At 43.9% G+C, this 12,331-nt stretch overlaps 1 protein-coding gene across 2 annotated transcripts in view; it reads right to left on the bottom strand.

Moving 5' to 3' along the window:
* Window positions 1–12,331, bottom strand: part of LOC143296374 (TNF receptor-associated factor 3-like) — a 60,782-nt gene that overhangs the window by 16,309 nt on the left and 32,142 nt on the right. For both annotated transcript variants that reach the window (XM_076608250.1, XM_076608251.1), the window contains 5 exons: window positions 10,361–10,528; window positions 9,470–9,550; window positions 5,878–5,952; window positions 4,786–4,905; window positions 1,169–1,270 (listed from right to left, as the gene is read on the bottom strand). In XM_076608250.1, the coding sequence (XP_076464365.1) occupies window positions 1,169–1,270; window positions 4,786–4,905; window positions 5,878–5,952; window positions 9,470–9,550; window positions 10,361–10,528 (546 nt within the window). The remainder of the gene's footprint in view (window positions 1–1,168; window positions 1,271–4,785; window positions 4,906–5,877; window positions 5,953–9,469; window positions 9,551–10,360; window positions 10,529–12,331) is intronic.

Below are 12,331 nucleotides of genomic sequence, written 5' to 3'. Positions count from 1 at the left end.
GCTGTCACTACACACCATCTTCAGCTGTAACACAACACATCAGCTATCAGCAACACAACACATCAGCTGTCAGCAACACAACACCATCTTCAGCTGTCAGCAACACAACACATCAGTTGTCACAACACAACACCATCTTCAGCGGGGAACAGTTTCCTTACACTATGTTCTGCTAGGAGCAACACACAGGGGCAAGTTTCCTTACACCATCAAGGTGCAATGTTTTCTCAAAGATTGGCTTGTATCTAAGATTGACATAAGTGTACAGATTAGGCCAATGGCAAACTGAGGACTGGGTTCTCCACTGCAATGGGGAGTCATTTACAGCCTTGTCTTTTGTGAAGAACTCTCAAACTGGGAGGCAATACTGCACTGGCTCTTAGTGCTGCAGCCTTGGGAGCTGGTTGACCTTTGGAGACCATCCCAACACTAACTGTCCTAAACCCCTCTTGACCGAGAGAGTGGGGATGTCACTTGGGCAGGATGCTTTCCACAATAACCAATTTTTAGCCAAGATAATGGAGACAGCAGCTGCCTCCTCTGCTGTTCTGGTGAATAGTCAGACAGGACTGACTCATACATTCAGAAAAAAAATTCCTTTTTGATAGCGAGAAATGACTGGGTTTTTATTTTATGTGAATACCTGAGTTAACTAGCTGTTACCAGTGCATCTATTGAACATGTGTATTACATGAAAGAGCATGATATCAGCTCAAGTTCTTTACTGCTACAGTTTGTCCTTTCAAGACTTGGTATACTGAATGCTGTGTTTTGTCTTGCTTCTACAACTGGAACGTTTAACCCAAGCGTGAACAAAGTACAGAAGTTTTGTTGTTGTCTTCTTTTATCAACCATTCAGACAGCTTTTGCCTTGCTGAAAACATCTGTTGGTGAATGATGTGGTGTGCAGAGTGGCACCTGGATCTGTTTGCTAACAGGATTCAACAAACCTCACTCCCTGTTTACCAAGGACACCAACAGCAACAACACAGCCAAAACAATCACAACACAAAAGTAATTCACTAAGAGTAGGAAGGAAGAGAAAAAACAAAAACAAAAACAAACACCACCATGCGGACCACATGGTCAACACTTCTTATCAAAGTGAATCCTGTTTCACAACCCACAACTTTTTTCTTCAACAGAACCCCTCCACTTGAGCACTCACCTTCAAATCTCTGACCTGTCTTTCCAGATCAGGCACCTGTGTACGCTGACCTTGTCTGTCCTCCACCTTTTGCTGCAGTCGTTCTCTCTCTGCTGACATGGACTGTGAACAGAGCCTTCCCTCTGTCAGCGGTTTGTATTGTACTGTATTCTATTGTACTGTATTCTGTTGTATTGTATTCTATTGTACTGTGTTCTGTTGTATTGTATAGTATTACACTGTACTGTATTACATGGATTGTATTTTGTTGTATTGTAATCAAATATATTGTATTGTCACAACAAAATTCTCAGTGTGAAATTGGGGCTGCTCTCCCCAGGGACAACACACCGCTACAGTGCAGCGCCATGGGTACTTTTACGTGTGCTAAGTGCATGCCACACACGTGATCTCCATTTAATGACTAGCGTCCAGACCACCACTCGAGGTTCAGTGGAGGGGGAGAAAATACGGGCGAGAATGGGATTCAAACCTGTGCACTCGAGATTCTCTCACTCACTGGGCGGACACTAGGCCACCTTTCCTCACTCATCAAGCCAGCAAGCAAAACACCTGTTGGACAGAAACAGCTGTCTGGAACAATGTCACCTGAACCAGAGCAGCTGTTTCCTCAGAGGATGAGAAATACCAGTCACACTACGGATCACAGGACCTGCCTGCTTAGGGCACAAAACATTTTATGACAGTGAAGCACCAATCTGAGACACAGCAATCACAATCAGGACATCAAGCACCAACCTGAAAGATTATGATAAAATTGTGGTTTACAATGATTGTAAGCCTAACATTTCATGTATAAGTTCACAAACTGGACAACATTAACAACAAAAACTGGAAGAAAGAAAGAAAGAAGAAAAAGGAAAATAATCAAATCACACACACCCATACCCACAATGTGAAGAGATAATGTGATCAAACCTAGCAACATACATTGTATAAGCTGAAACCATGGACAAAAGTGTGTTCAAGCATAAGTACATCCTCTCTCTACACACACACACACACACAGAGTTACACTGACACCCAACTCACACTGTTCACATCCTCTGTCTCTCTACACACACAGTCACACTGACACCCAACTCACACTGTTCACATCCTCTGTCTCTCTACACACACAGTCACACTGACACCCAACTCACACTGTTCACATCCTCTGTCTCTCTACACACACAGTTACACTGACACCCAACTCACACTGTTCACATCCTCTGTCTCTCTACACACACACAGTTACACTGACACCCAACTCACACTGTTCCCATCCTCTGTCTCTCTACACACACAGTTACACTGACACCCAACTCACACTGTTCCCATCCTCTGTCTCTCTACACACACACACAGTTACACTGACATCCAACTCACACTGTTCACATCCTCTGTCTCTCTACACACACAGTTACACTGACACCCAACTCACACTGTTCACATCCTCTGTCTCTCTACACACAGTCACACTGACACCCAACTCACACTGTTCACATCCTCTGTCTCTCTACACACAGTCACACTGACACCCAACTCACACTGTTCACATCCTCTGTCTCTACACACACAGTCACACTGACACCCAACTCACACTGTTCACATCCTCTGTCTCTCTACACACACAGTTACACTGACATCCAACTCACACTGTTCACATCCTCTGTCTCTCTACACACACAGTTACACTGACATCCAACTCAAACTGTTCACATCCTCTGTCTCTCTACACACACAGTTACACTGACATCCAACTCACACTGTTCCCATCCTCTGTCTCTCTACACACAGTCACACTGACATCCAACTCACTCTGTTCCCATCTTCTGTCTCTCTACACACAGTTACACTGACACCCAACTCACACTGTTCCCATCCTCTGTCTCTCTACACACACAGTTACACTGACACCCAACTCACACTGTTCCCATCCTCTGTCTCTCTACACACACAGAGTTACACTGACACCCAACTCACACTGTTCCCATCCTCTGTCTCTCTACACACACAGTTACACTGACACCCAACTCACACTGTTCCCATCCTCTGTCTCTCTACACACACAGTTACACTGACACCCAACTCACACTGTTCCCATCCTCTGTCTCTTTACACACACAGTCACACTGACACCCAACTCACACTGTTCACATCCTCTGTCTCTCTACACACAGTTACACTGACACCCAACTCACACTGTTCACATCCTCTGTCTCTCTACACACACAGTTACACTGACACCCAACTCACACTGTTCACATCCTCTGTCTCTCTACACACAGTTACACTGACGCCCAACTCACACTGTTCACATCCTCTGTCTCTCTACACACAGTCACACTGACACCCAACTCACACTGTTCCCATCCTCTGTCTCTCTACACACACAGTTACACTGACACCCAACTCACACTGTTCCCATCCTCTGTCTCTCTACACACACAGTTACACTGACACCCAACTCACACTGTTCCCATCCTCTGTCTCTCTACACACACAGTTACACTGACACCCAACTCACACTGTTCACATCCTCTGTCTCTCTACACACACACACAGTTACACTGACACCCAACTCACACTGTTCACATCCTCTGTCTCTCTACACACACAGTTACACTGACACCCAACTCACACTGTTCACATCCTCTGTCTCTCTACACACAGTCACACTGACACCCAACTCACACTGTTCACATCCTCTGTCTCTCTACACACAGTCACACTGACACCCAACTCACACTGTTCCCATCCTCTGTCTCTCTACACACACAGTTACACTGACACCCAACTCACACTGTTCCCATCCTCTGTCTCTCTACACACACAGTTACACTGACACCCAACTCACACTGTTCCCATCCTCTGTCTCTCTACACACACAGTTACACTGACACCCAACTCACACTGTTCACATCCTCTGTCTCTCTACACACACACACAGTTACACTGACACCCAACTCACACTGTTCACATCCTCTGTCTCTCTACACACAGTCACACTGACACCCAACTCACACTGTTCCCATCCTCTGTCTCTCTACACACACAGTTACACTGACACCCATCTCACACTGTTCACATCCTCTGTCTCTCTACACACACACAGAGTTACACTGACACCCAACTCACACTGTTCACATCCTCTGTCTCTCTACACACACACAGTCACACTGACACCCATCTCACACTGTTCACATCCTCTGTCTCTCTACACACACAGTTACACTGACACCCAACTCACACTGTTCACATCCTCTGTCTCTCTACACACACAGTCACACTGACACCCAACTCACACTGTTCACATCCTCTGTCTCTCTACACACAGTTACACTGACACCCAACTCACACTGTTCCCATCCTCTGTCTCTCTACACACACACAGTTACACTGACACCCAACTCACACTGTTCCCATCCTCTGTCTCTCTACACACACAGTCACACTGACACCCAACTCACACTGTTCCCATCCTCTGTCTCTCTACACACACAGTTACACTGACACCCAACTCACACTGTTCCCATCCTCTGTCTCTCTACACACACAGTCACACTGACACCCAACTCACACTGTTCCCATCCTCTGTCTCTCTACACACACAGTTACACTGACACTCCACTCACGCTAAGCTGTTGCTGGGTGGCGTCGCTGGTCTGGCGGAGTTGAGCCACATGTTGTGTCAGCAGGTCCAGGTGCTGCGCCATGCCCTCCTTCACATGCTGGTCCACTGCGTCCCTCTCGCCCTGTCCACACAGCCCTCCCCACGTCAGCACCACGCCGCAATAACATGGCCATAATTAACAACAATAATAATGACAACAGTGATATGATGATAACTAGGATGGTAATGACAATGATGATCATATAATAACAACCACCACAACAACAATAATAATGATAATAACAATAATAATAACAACACATAACTTTTATATGGCATGATTTGTTTTAATGTCTGTTGGCATGGGAACATCAGCCACAAATCTGGAAGCAGACCTCAGTGGGCGAGAAAGGCTGTGAAAGTGAAGAAGCTTAGACATTCACAGAGGGAGATATTCTGTCTTGTATCTGAATGTAATAGAAAGCAGTTTGCGATGGATACCTTCCAGTATGTCTCAGGGCTTCCGATGATGCATGAACATGCACCCCTAGTGCTTTGACAATGGGAAGGATGCTCTGCATGCTTTCATCAAGCAGATCCTGGGGACCTTGTAAAACTTTCTGTCGTTGTATTTCGTCTCTGGACTCAAACTAAGCGAAAAGGACGGATGAAGAAGTCCCTTACTAGAACTGGGTGGGAGCTGTGGACAGGGGGAGTCCTGTTTCGGTAAAAAAACAAAACAGGGCAAGTCACAGAACAGGCACCACTGAACACCACCGAAGTGACTCAGCAGCAGTGCAGAGTCTCCTCTGGTGTGTGACCTCCTGGCGACCTAACATCGATGGTTCCCTGTGGACTGCCGACACTGGAACTGCGACAGACGAACCCGGGTGTGGCCGTGTATGGGGGAATCTAAATGAGCGGCGTGGGAGTAATGCCACTGAAACGGTGCAGATGAATGGGGCAGCAAAAAAAAACAAAAAAACAAACAAACAAAAAACAGGGCAAGTCTGACTGGGTCATTCTGAAAAATCCATTAGTTGGTAAATGCAACTAAACTCACATCCTTTTTTTCTTCTTTTTTCCTCCTGATATTTAACTTAACGATGCTTACCACAAACTTGCACCCCATGTGCGCAAACTTGCAGTCAACTGGGTGAACCGGACAAACATCTCTGTGGTCAGTTACCTGAAACATACAGACATTTCATTGTTGGACTATTTGTCATATAAAAAACAAAGACCATGTGTCATGTTAAAAAAATGGAGAAACAAAGACCAAGAAGGTACTTGGGACGACATCTCTGCAGTCCGTCAGCCACAGAAAATAAAAACGTTGAAGTCTAGATGGTGCTTGGGACGACATCTCTGCAGTCCGTCAGCCACAGAAAATAAGAACATTGAAGTCTAGATGGTGCTTGGGACGACATCTCTGCAGTCCGTCAGCCACAGAAAATCAGAACATTGAAGTCTAGATGGTGCTTGGGACGACATCTCTGCAGTCCGTCAGCCACAGAAAATGAGAACATTGAAGTCTAGATGGTGCTTGGGACGACATCTCTGCAGTCCGTCAGCCACAGAAAATCAGAACATTGAAGTCTAGATGGTGCTTGGGACGACATCTCTGCAGTCCGTCAGCTGAAGCAATGAAAAATGATGACATTATAACCTGAACAGTACCTGTTTGTCCGTTTTACACCTCAGTCTCAGTTTTACAGCCAGCCACGTAAATACGGCTGTAACCTGAAAGTCAGAGCCATGTATATACATTAAAAACATCGAAACCTCAAAAAAATCTTTTCTAAAACTAAAAAATCCAAAACACTTGTCGCAACCATGAAAAAATCAGATGAAATAAAACTGACGTGTTGATAGATATATATAGACATAGACAGATATATGTCATGCCCTATCGCAATAATTGCCCATCACCATTACTAGTAATCTTTGCGCATTACCAGTAATTGGCAAGGCAGCCTGTGCACATTAGCGGCAATGGGCAGAGAGTGGGCAATGTCTGTCACAAGTGTTTTCTCTCCCTCTCAGTCTGCGTGTGTGTGTGTGTGTGTGTGTGTGTGTGTGTGTGTGTATGTGCATGCATGCGTGCATGTACACATGCATGTACACACATGTATGTGTGTGTACGAGTGTGTGCATGCGTATGTGTGTGTGTGTGTGTATAAATGTATGTGTGTGTATATGCATTAATGTGTGTGTGTGTGCATGCATGCATATGAGCGGGCGTGCGAGTGTATGCATGCAAGCAGGATGCTGGTACTGAAGTTAAAGACCCAGACAGTCCTGTCAGCATCTGGTGCATGATATAGAACACAAGCACACACTGTCCAGTACCTCAATACAGAACACATTCACACACTGTCCAGTACCTCAATACAGAACACACACACACTGTCCAGTACCTCAATACAGAACACACACACACTGTCCAGTACCTCAATACAAAACACACACACACTGTCCAGTACCTCTATACAGAACACATTCACACACTGTCCAGTACCTCAATACAGAACACATTCACACACTGTCCAGTACCTCAATACAGAACACATTCACACACTGTCCAGTACCTCAATACAGAACACATTCACACACTGTCCAGTACCTCAATACAGAACACACACACACTGTCCAGTACCTCAATACAGAACACATTCACACACTGTCCTGTACCTCAATACAGAACACATTCACACACTGTCCTGTACCTCAATACAGAACACATTCACACACTGTCCTGTACCTCAATACAGAACACAAGCACACACTGTCCAGTACCTCAATACAGAACACACACACACTGTCCAGTACCTCAATACAGAACACACACACACTGTCCAGTACCTCAATACAGAACACACACACACTGTCCAGTACCTCAATACAGAACACACACACACTGTCCAGTACCTCAATACAGAACACACACACACTGTCCAGTACCTCAATACAGAACACACACACACTGTCCAGTACCTCAATACAGAACACAAGCACACACTGTCCAGTACCTCAATACAGAACACACACACACTGTCCTGTACCTCAATACAGAACACATTCACACACTGTCCAGTACAATACAGAACACATTCACACACTGTCCAGTACCTCAATACAGAACACACACACACTGTCCAGTACCTCAATACAGAACACACACACACTGTCCAGTACCTCAATACAGAACACACACACACTGTCCAGTACCTCAATACAAAACACACACACACTGTCCAGTACCTCTATACAGAACACATTCACACACTGTCCAGTACCTCAATACAGAACACATTCACACACTGTCCAGTACCTCAATACAGAACACATTCACACACTGTCCAGTACCTCAATACAGAACACATTCACACACTGTCCAGTACCTCAATACAGAACACACACACACTGTCCAGTACCTCAATACAGAACACATTCACACACTGTCCTGTACCTCAATACAGAACACATTCACACACTGTCCTGTACCTCAATACAGAACACATTCACACACTGTCCTGTACCTCAATACAGAACACAAGCACACACTGTCCAGTACCTCAATACAGAACACACACACACTGTCCAGTACCTCAATACAGAACACACACACACTGTCCAGTACCTCAATACAGAACACACACACACTGTCCAGTACCTCAATACAGAACACATTCACACACTGTCCAGTACCTCAATACAGAACACAAGCACACACTGTCCAGTACCTCAATACAGAACACACACACACTGTCCAGTACCTCAATACAGAACACATTCACACACTGTCCAGTACAATACAGAACACATTCACACACTGTCCAGTACCTCAATACAGAACACACACACACTGTCCAGTACCTCAATACAGAACACACACACACTGTCCAGTACCTCAATACAGAACACACACACACTGTCCAGTACCTCAATACAGAACACATTCACACACTGTCCAGTACCTCAATACAGAACACATTCACACACTGTCCAGTACCTCAATACAGAACACATACACACACTGTCCAGTACCTCAATACAGAACACATTCACACACTGCCCAGTACCTCAATACAGAACACATTCACACACTGCCCAGTACCTCAATACAGAACACACACACACTGTCCTGTACCTCAATACAGAACACATTCACACAACATTCACACACTGCCCAGTACCTCAATACAGAACACATTCACACACTGCCCAGTACCTCAATACAGAACACACACACACTGTCCAGTACCTCAATACAGAACACATTCACACACTGTCCAGTACCTCAATACAAAACACACACACACTGTCCTGTACCTCAATACAGAACACACACACACTGTCCAGTACCTCAATACAGAACACATTCACACACTGTCCAGTACCTCAATACAGAACACAAGCACACACTGTCCTGTACCTCAATACAGAACACACACACACTGTCCAGTACCTCAATACAGAACACATTCACACACTGTCCAGTACCTCAATACAGAACACATTCACACACTGTCCAGTACCTCAATACAGAACACACACACACTGTCCAGTACCTCAATACAGAACACACACACACTGTCCAGTACCTCAATACAGAACACACACACACTGTCCAGTACCTCAATACAGAACACACACACACTGTCCAGTACCTCTATACAGAACACACACACACTGTCCAGTACCTCTTTTCTCTTCAAAGTTTCATTTTTGCAGCCGAATGGACAGCCTACAACTTTTTCTTCGCAGTCATTGTCGTTGTGTGCCTGAAACAAACATTTAAAATCAGCTCCATGGGTTCATTTTCTTTCGAGCTACAATGCTCTTCCTCGTCTCAGTCATGCATAATGTGTTGTGCTCATACTTATCAAATACAAAATTGCTTTGAAACTATAGGATGATTATTGTTTAACTTTGCAAAAAACAGTCAATCTTCCCTGTACATGTAAAAATATCATACACATTTTGATAACTGATTCTAGATTTATGTGAAATAAGATCCAGTGTTGGGAGTTTTCACAGGATCTATTAAATATGCTGAACAGGAGTCAGCACGTGAAATTTCTGCAGTACCTGTAACATTATACGTAATTTATCTGAACAGCTAGCCTAGTTTCACAAGAGCATACAGCAGGTTACTTGAACACAGACAGACCATCTGCTACAGAATTCCACAATAAATCATGATCATCACTATTCAAGTACATATCATCACTGTCACTTTCATCCATATGCCAGTTTACACAATTCCAGAAATCTATGTTGTAATTTACCACAGATCAATCACAAAAACAGCAGAGGTCTATACTGGAAAAGACACTCAGTTAACAAACTATGGGTCAAATTGCCAGGCTTCCCAAAGATGAGACCAAAGAAAGTTCCATACTTTTCCCAAGTATTTCCAAGACCAAAACATATTTTCCCGAGATTTTTCCAAAATTCCATGACTCTATACAAACCCTGTAAAGAAAATAACGTACAAATTCTGAAGCCGACTACCCGCATCTGATTACGGCTGGAGCCTTGTTAAATAAATCATGAGTCAGAAAGAGGAAACAAAGTGTGACTGGAGCTACCTGAAGCTGGTTGTGGCAGATTTCCATGTGGCACAGCCGGCAGCGCACAGGTCTGAAGCCACACTGCTCCTGGTGCTCTCTGAGCTTCCCTCGTAGGATCTTTTCTCTGCAGCCTCTAGGGCTGAACTCGCACGACACTGGCTGAAATTCACAGTCATCCTGGTGACTCTGAAAAAGGCAAGACAAAAAAATTATAAACAAACCCCCCCCAAAAAAAACAGTCAACATTCAATTCATCCACAATACAATTCAGCAGTATCTCACTATGTAACTAAGCTTTACGTTTAACTGAAAGATCTCTGACATTTCACAGGAGTATCAAGACTTGCGGTCTTCCTTACCTTTATAGATTTATATTTCATTTTCAGCATCATATTCTGAGATCAGTGACAGCCGTTCCCATATTCTTCTTTTTCTTCGTTCGTGGGCTGCAACTCCCACGTTCACTCGCATGTACATAAGTGGGCTTTTACGTGTATGACCGTTTTTACCCCACCATGTAGGCAGCCACACTCCATTTTCGGAGGTATTCCCATATTTTCTATTCCAAAATCTCCCCCCCTCTTACAACACAAAGTCTTCCTGTGAAGAGTGAAGATGTTACAACACAAAGTCTTTCCATGAAGAGTGAAGATGTTACAACACAAAGTCTTCCTGTGAAGAGTGAAGATGTTACAACACAAAGTCTTCCTGTGAAGAGTGAAGATGTTACAACACAAAGTCTTCCTGTGAAGAGTGAAGATGTTACAACACAAAGTCTTTCCGTGAAGAGTGAAGATGTTACAATACAATGTCTTCCTGTGAAGAGTGAGGATGTTACAATACAATGTCTTCCTGTGAAGAGTGAAGATGTTACAATACAATGTCTTCCTGTGAAGAGTGAGGATGTTACAATACAATGTCTTCCTGTGAAGAGTGAAGATGTTACAATACAATGTCTTCCTGTGAAGAGTGAGGATGTTACAATACAATGTCTTCCTGTGAAGAGTGAAGATGTTACAAGTCTTCCTGTGAAGATGTTACAACACAAAGTCTTCCTGTGAAGAGTGAAGAAGTTACAACACAATGTCTTCCTGTGAAGAGTGAAGATGTTGTAATATTATGTACAGGGACAAATGGAGTCCAGACAGAGTGCTTCTGTGTAAGCCACGTTTTTTCCACCAAGTTCAGATTAACCGGAGTTATTTCCCTTAGCTCGTCTCGATACACAAAGCACTACAAACGCATGCATCATACTGCAACTCCCCTTTTTTGTGTGTGGTACTGTTCATTTCCATCTAGATACACAATGAACTAAAAATGAATTTAAAGCAGATCATGCAGTATGCACTACGAGTCTCACTGAGCTTCTTTTGTGAGTCAGTTCACTTCTCTCCTCTTCCCCCTTCTACTGATTCGTAACAATGTCAATCAATTCAGCATAGTTTCCTTCCAAAGAGATATGGAAATTATGGCTTGTGGGCGGATACATATCATGGGATATGCTTTGAAACTTTTAGTGATAAGAGAATTTTGTGGTGAAAAGGAGAAAAGACAAAAAAATGTCGTGAAAAACAAACACAATACGTTAAACATATTTGTATGGGTTTTGGGTTTGGTACCAGTGTACGTTTGATGATGACATGTGACTAGATCAGCGGTTACTGGTAAGTGTTCAGAAACAATGTACATGTACACACACAAGAATATATATATGTCAATGTTGCACTGTGTTCCACACTTTGGTATGAATATGGGGTGAAGTAAGTTGTTGTCCTGGTGAAGTTTTCAACCTAATATTTTGTTTTCCCCAAGACAGGTGAGCCATAGGGGCCTTTCTCAGACCTGTATGGGAGCACATTTGCACTTCCTACATTCTCAGACCTGTATGGGAGCACATTTGCACTTCCTACACTGTTTTCCCAGTACAGATAAGCCATAAGGGCCTTTCTCAGATCTGCTGGGTACACTTTCACAGATTCAGCTTCACTG

The sequence above is a fragment of the Babylonia areolata genome, chromosome 21, assembly GCF_041734735.1.
Source record: "Babylonia areolata isolate BAREFJ2019XMU chromosome 21, ASM4173473v1, whole genome shotgun sequence".
Classification (NCBI taxonomy): Eukaryota; Metazoa; Mollusca; class Gastropoda; order Neogastropoda; family Buccinidae; genus Babylonia; species Babylonia areolata.
Note: the sequence above shows the minus strand (reverse complement) of the source record. Positions and strands in the feature narration are given on the sequence as shown.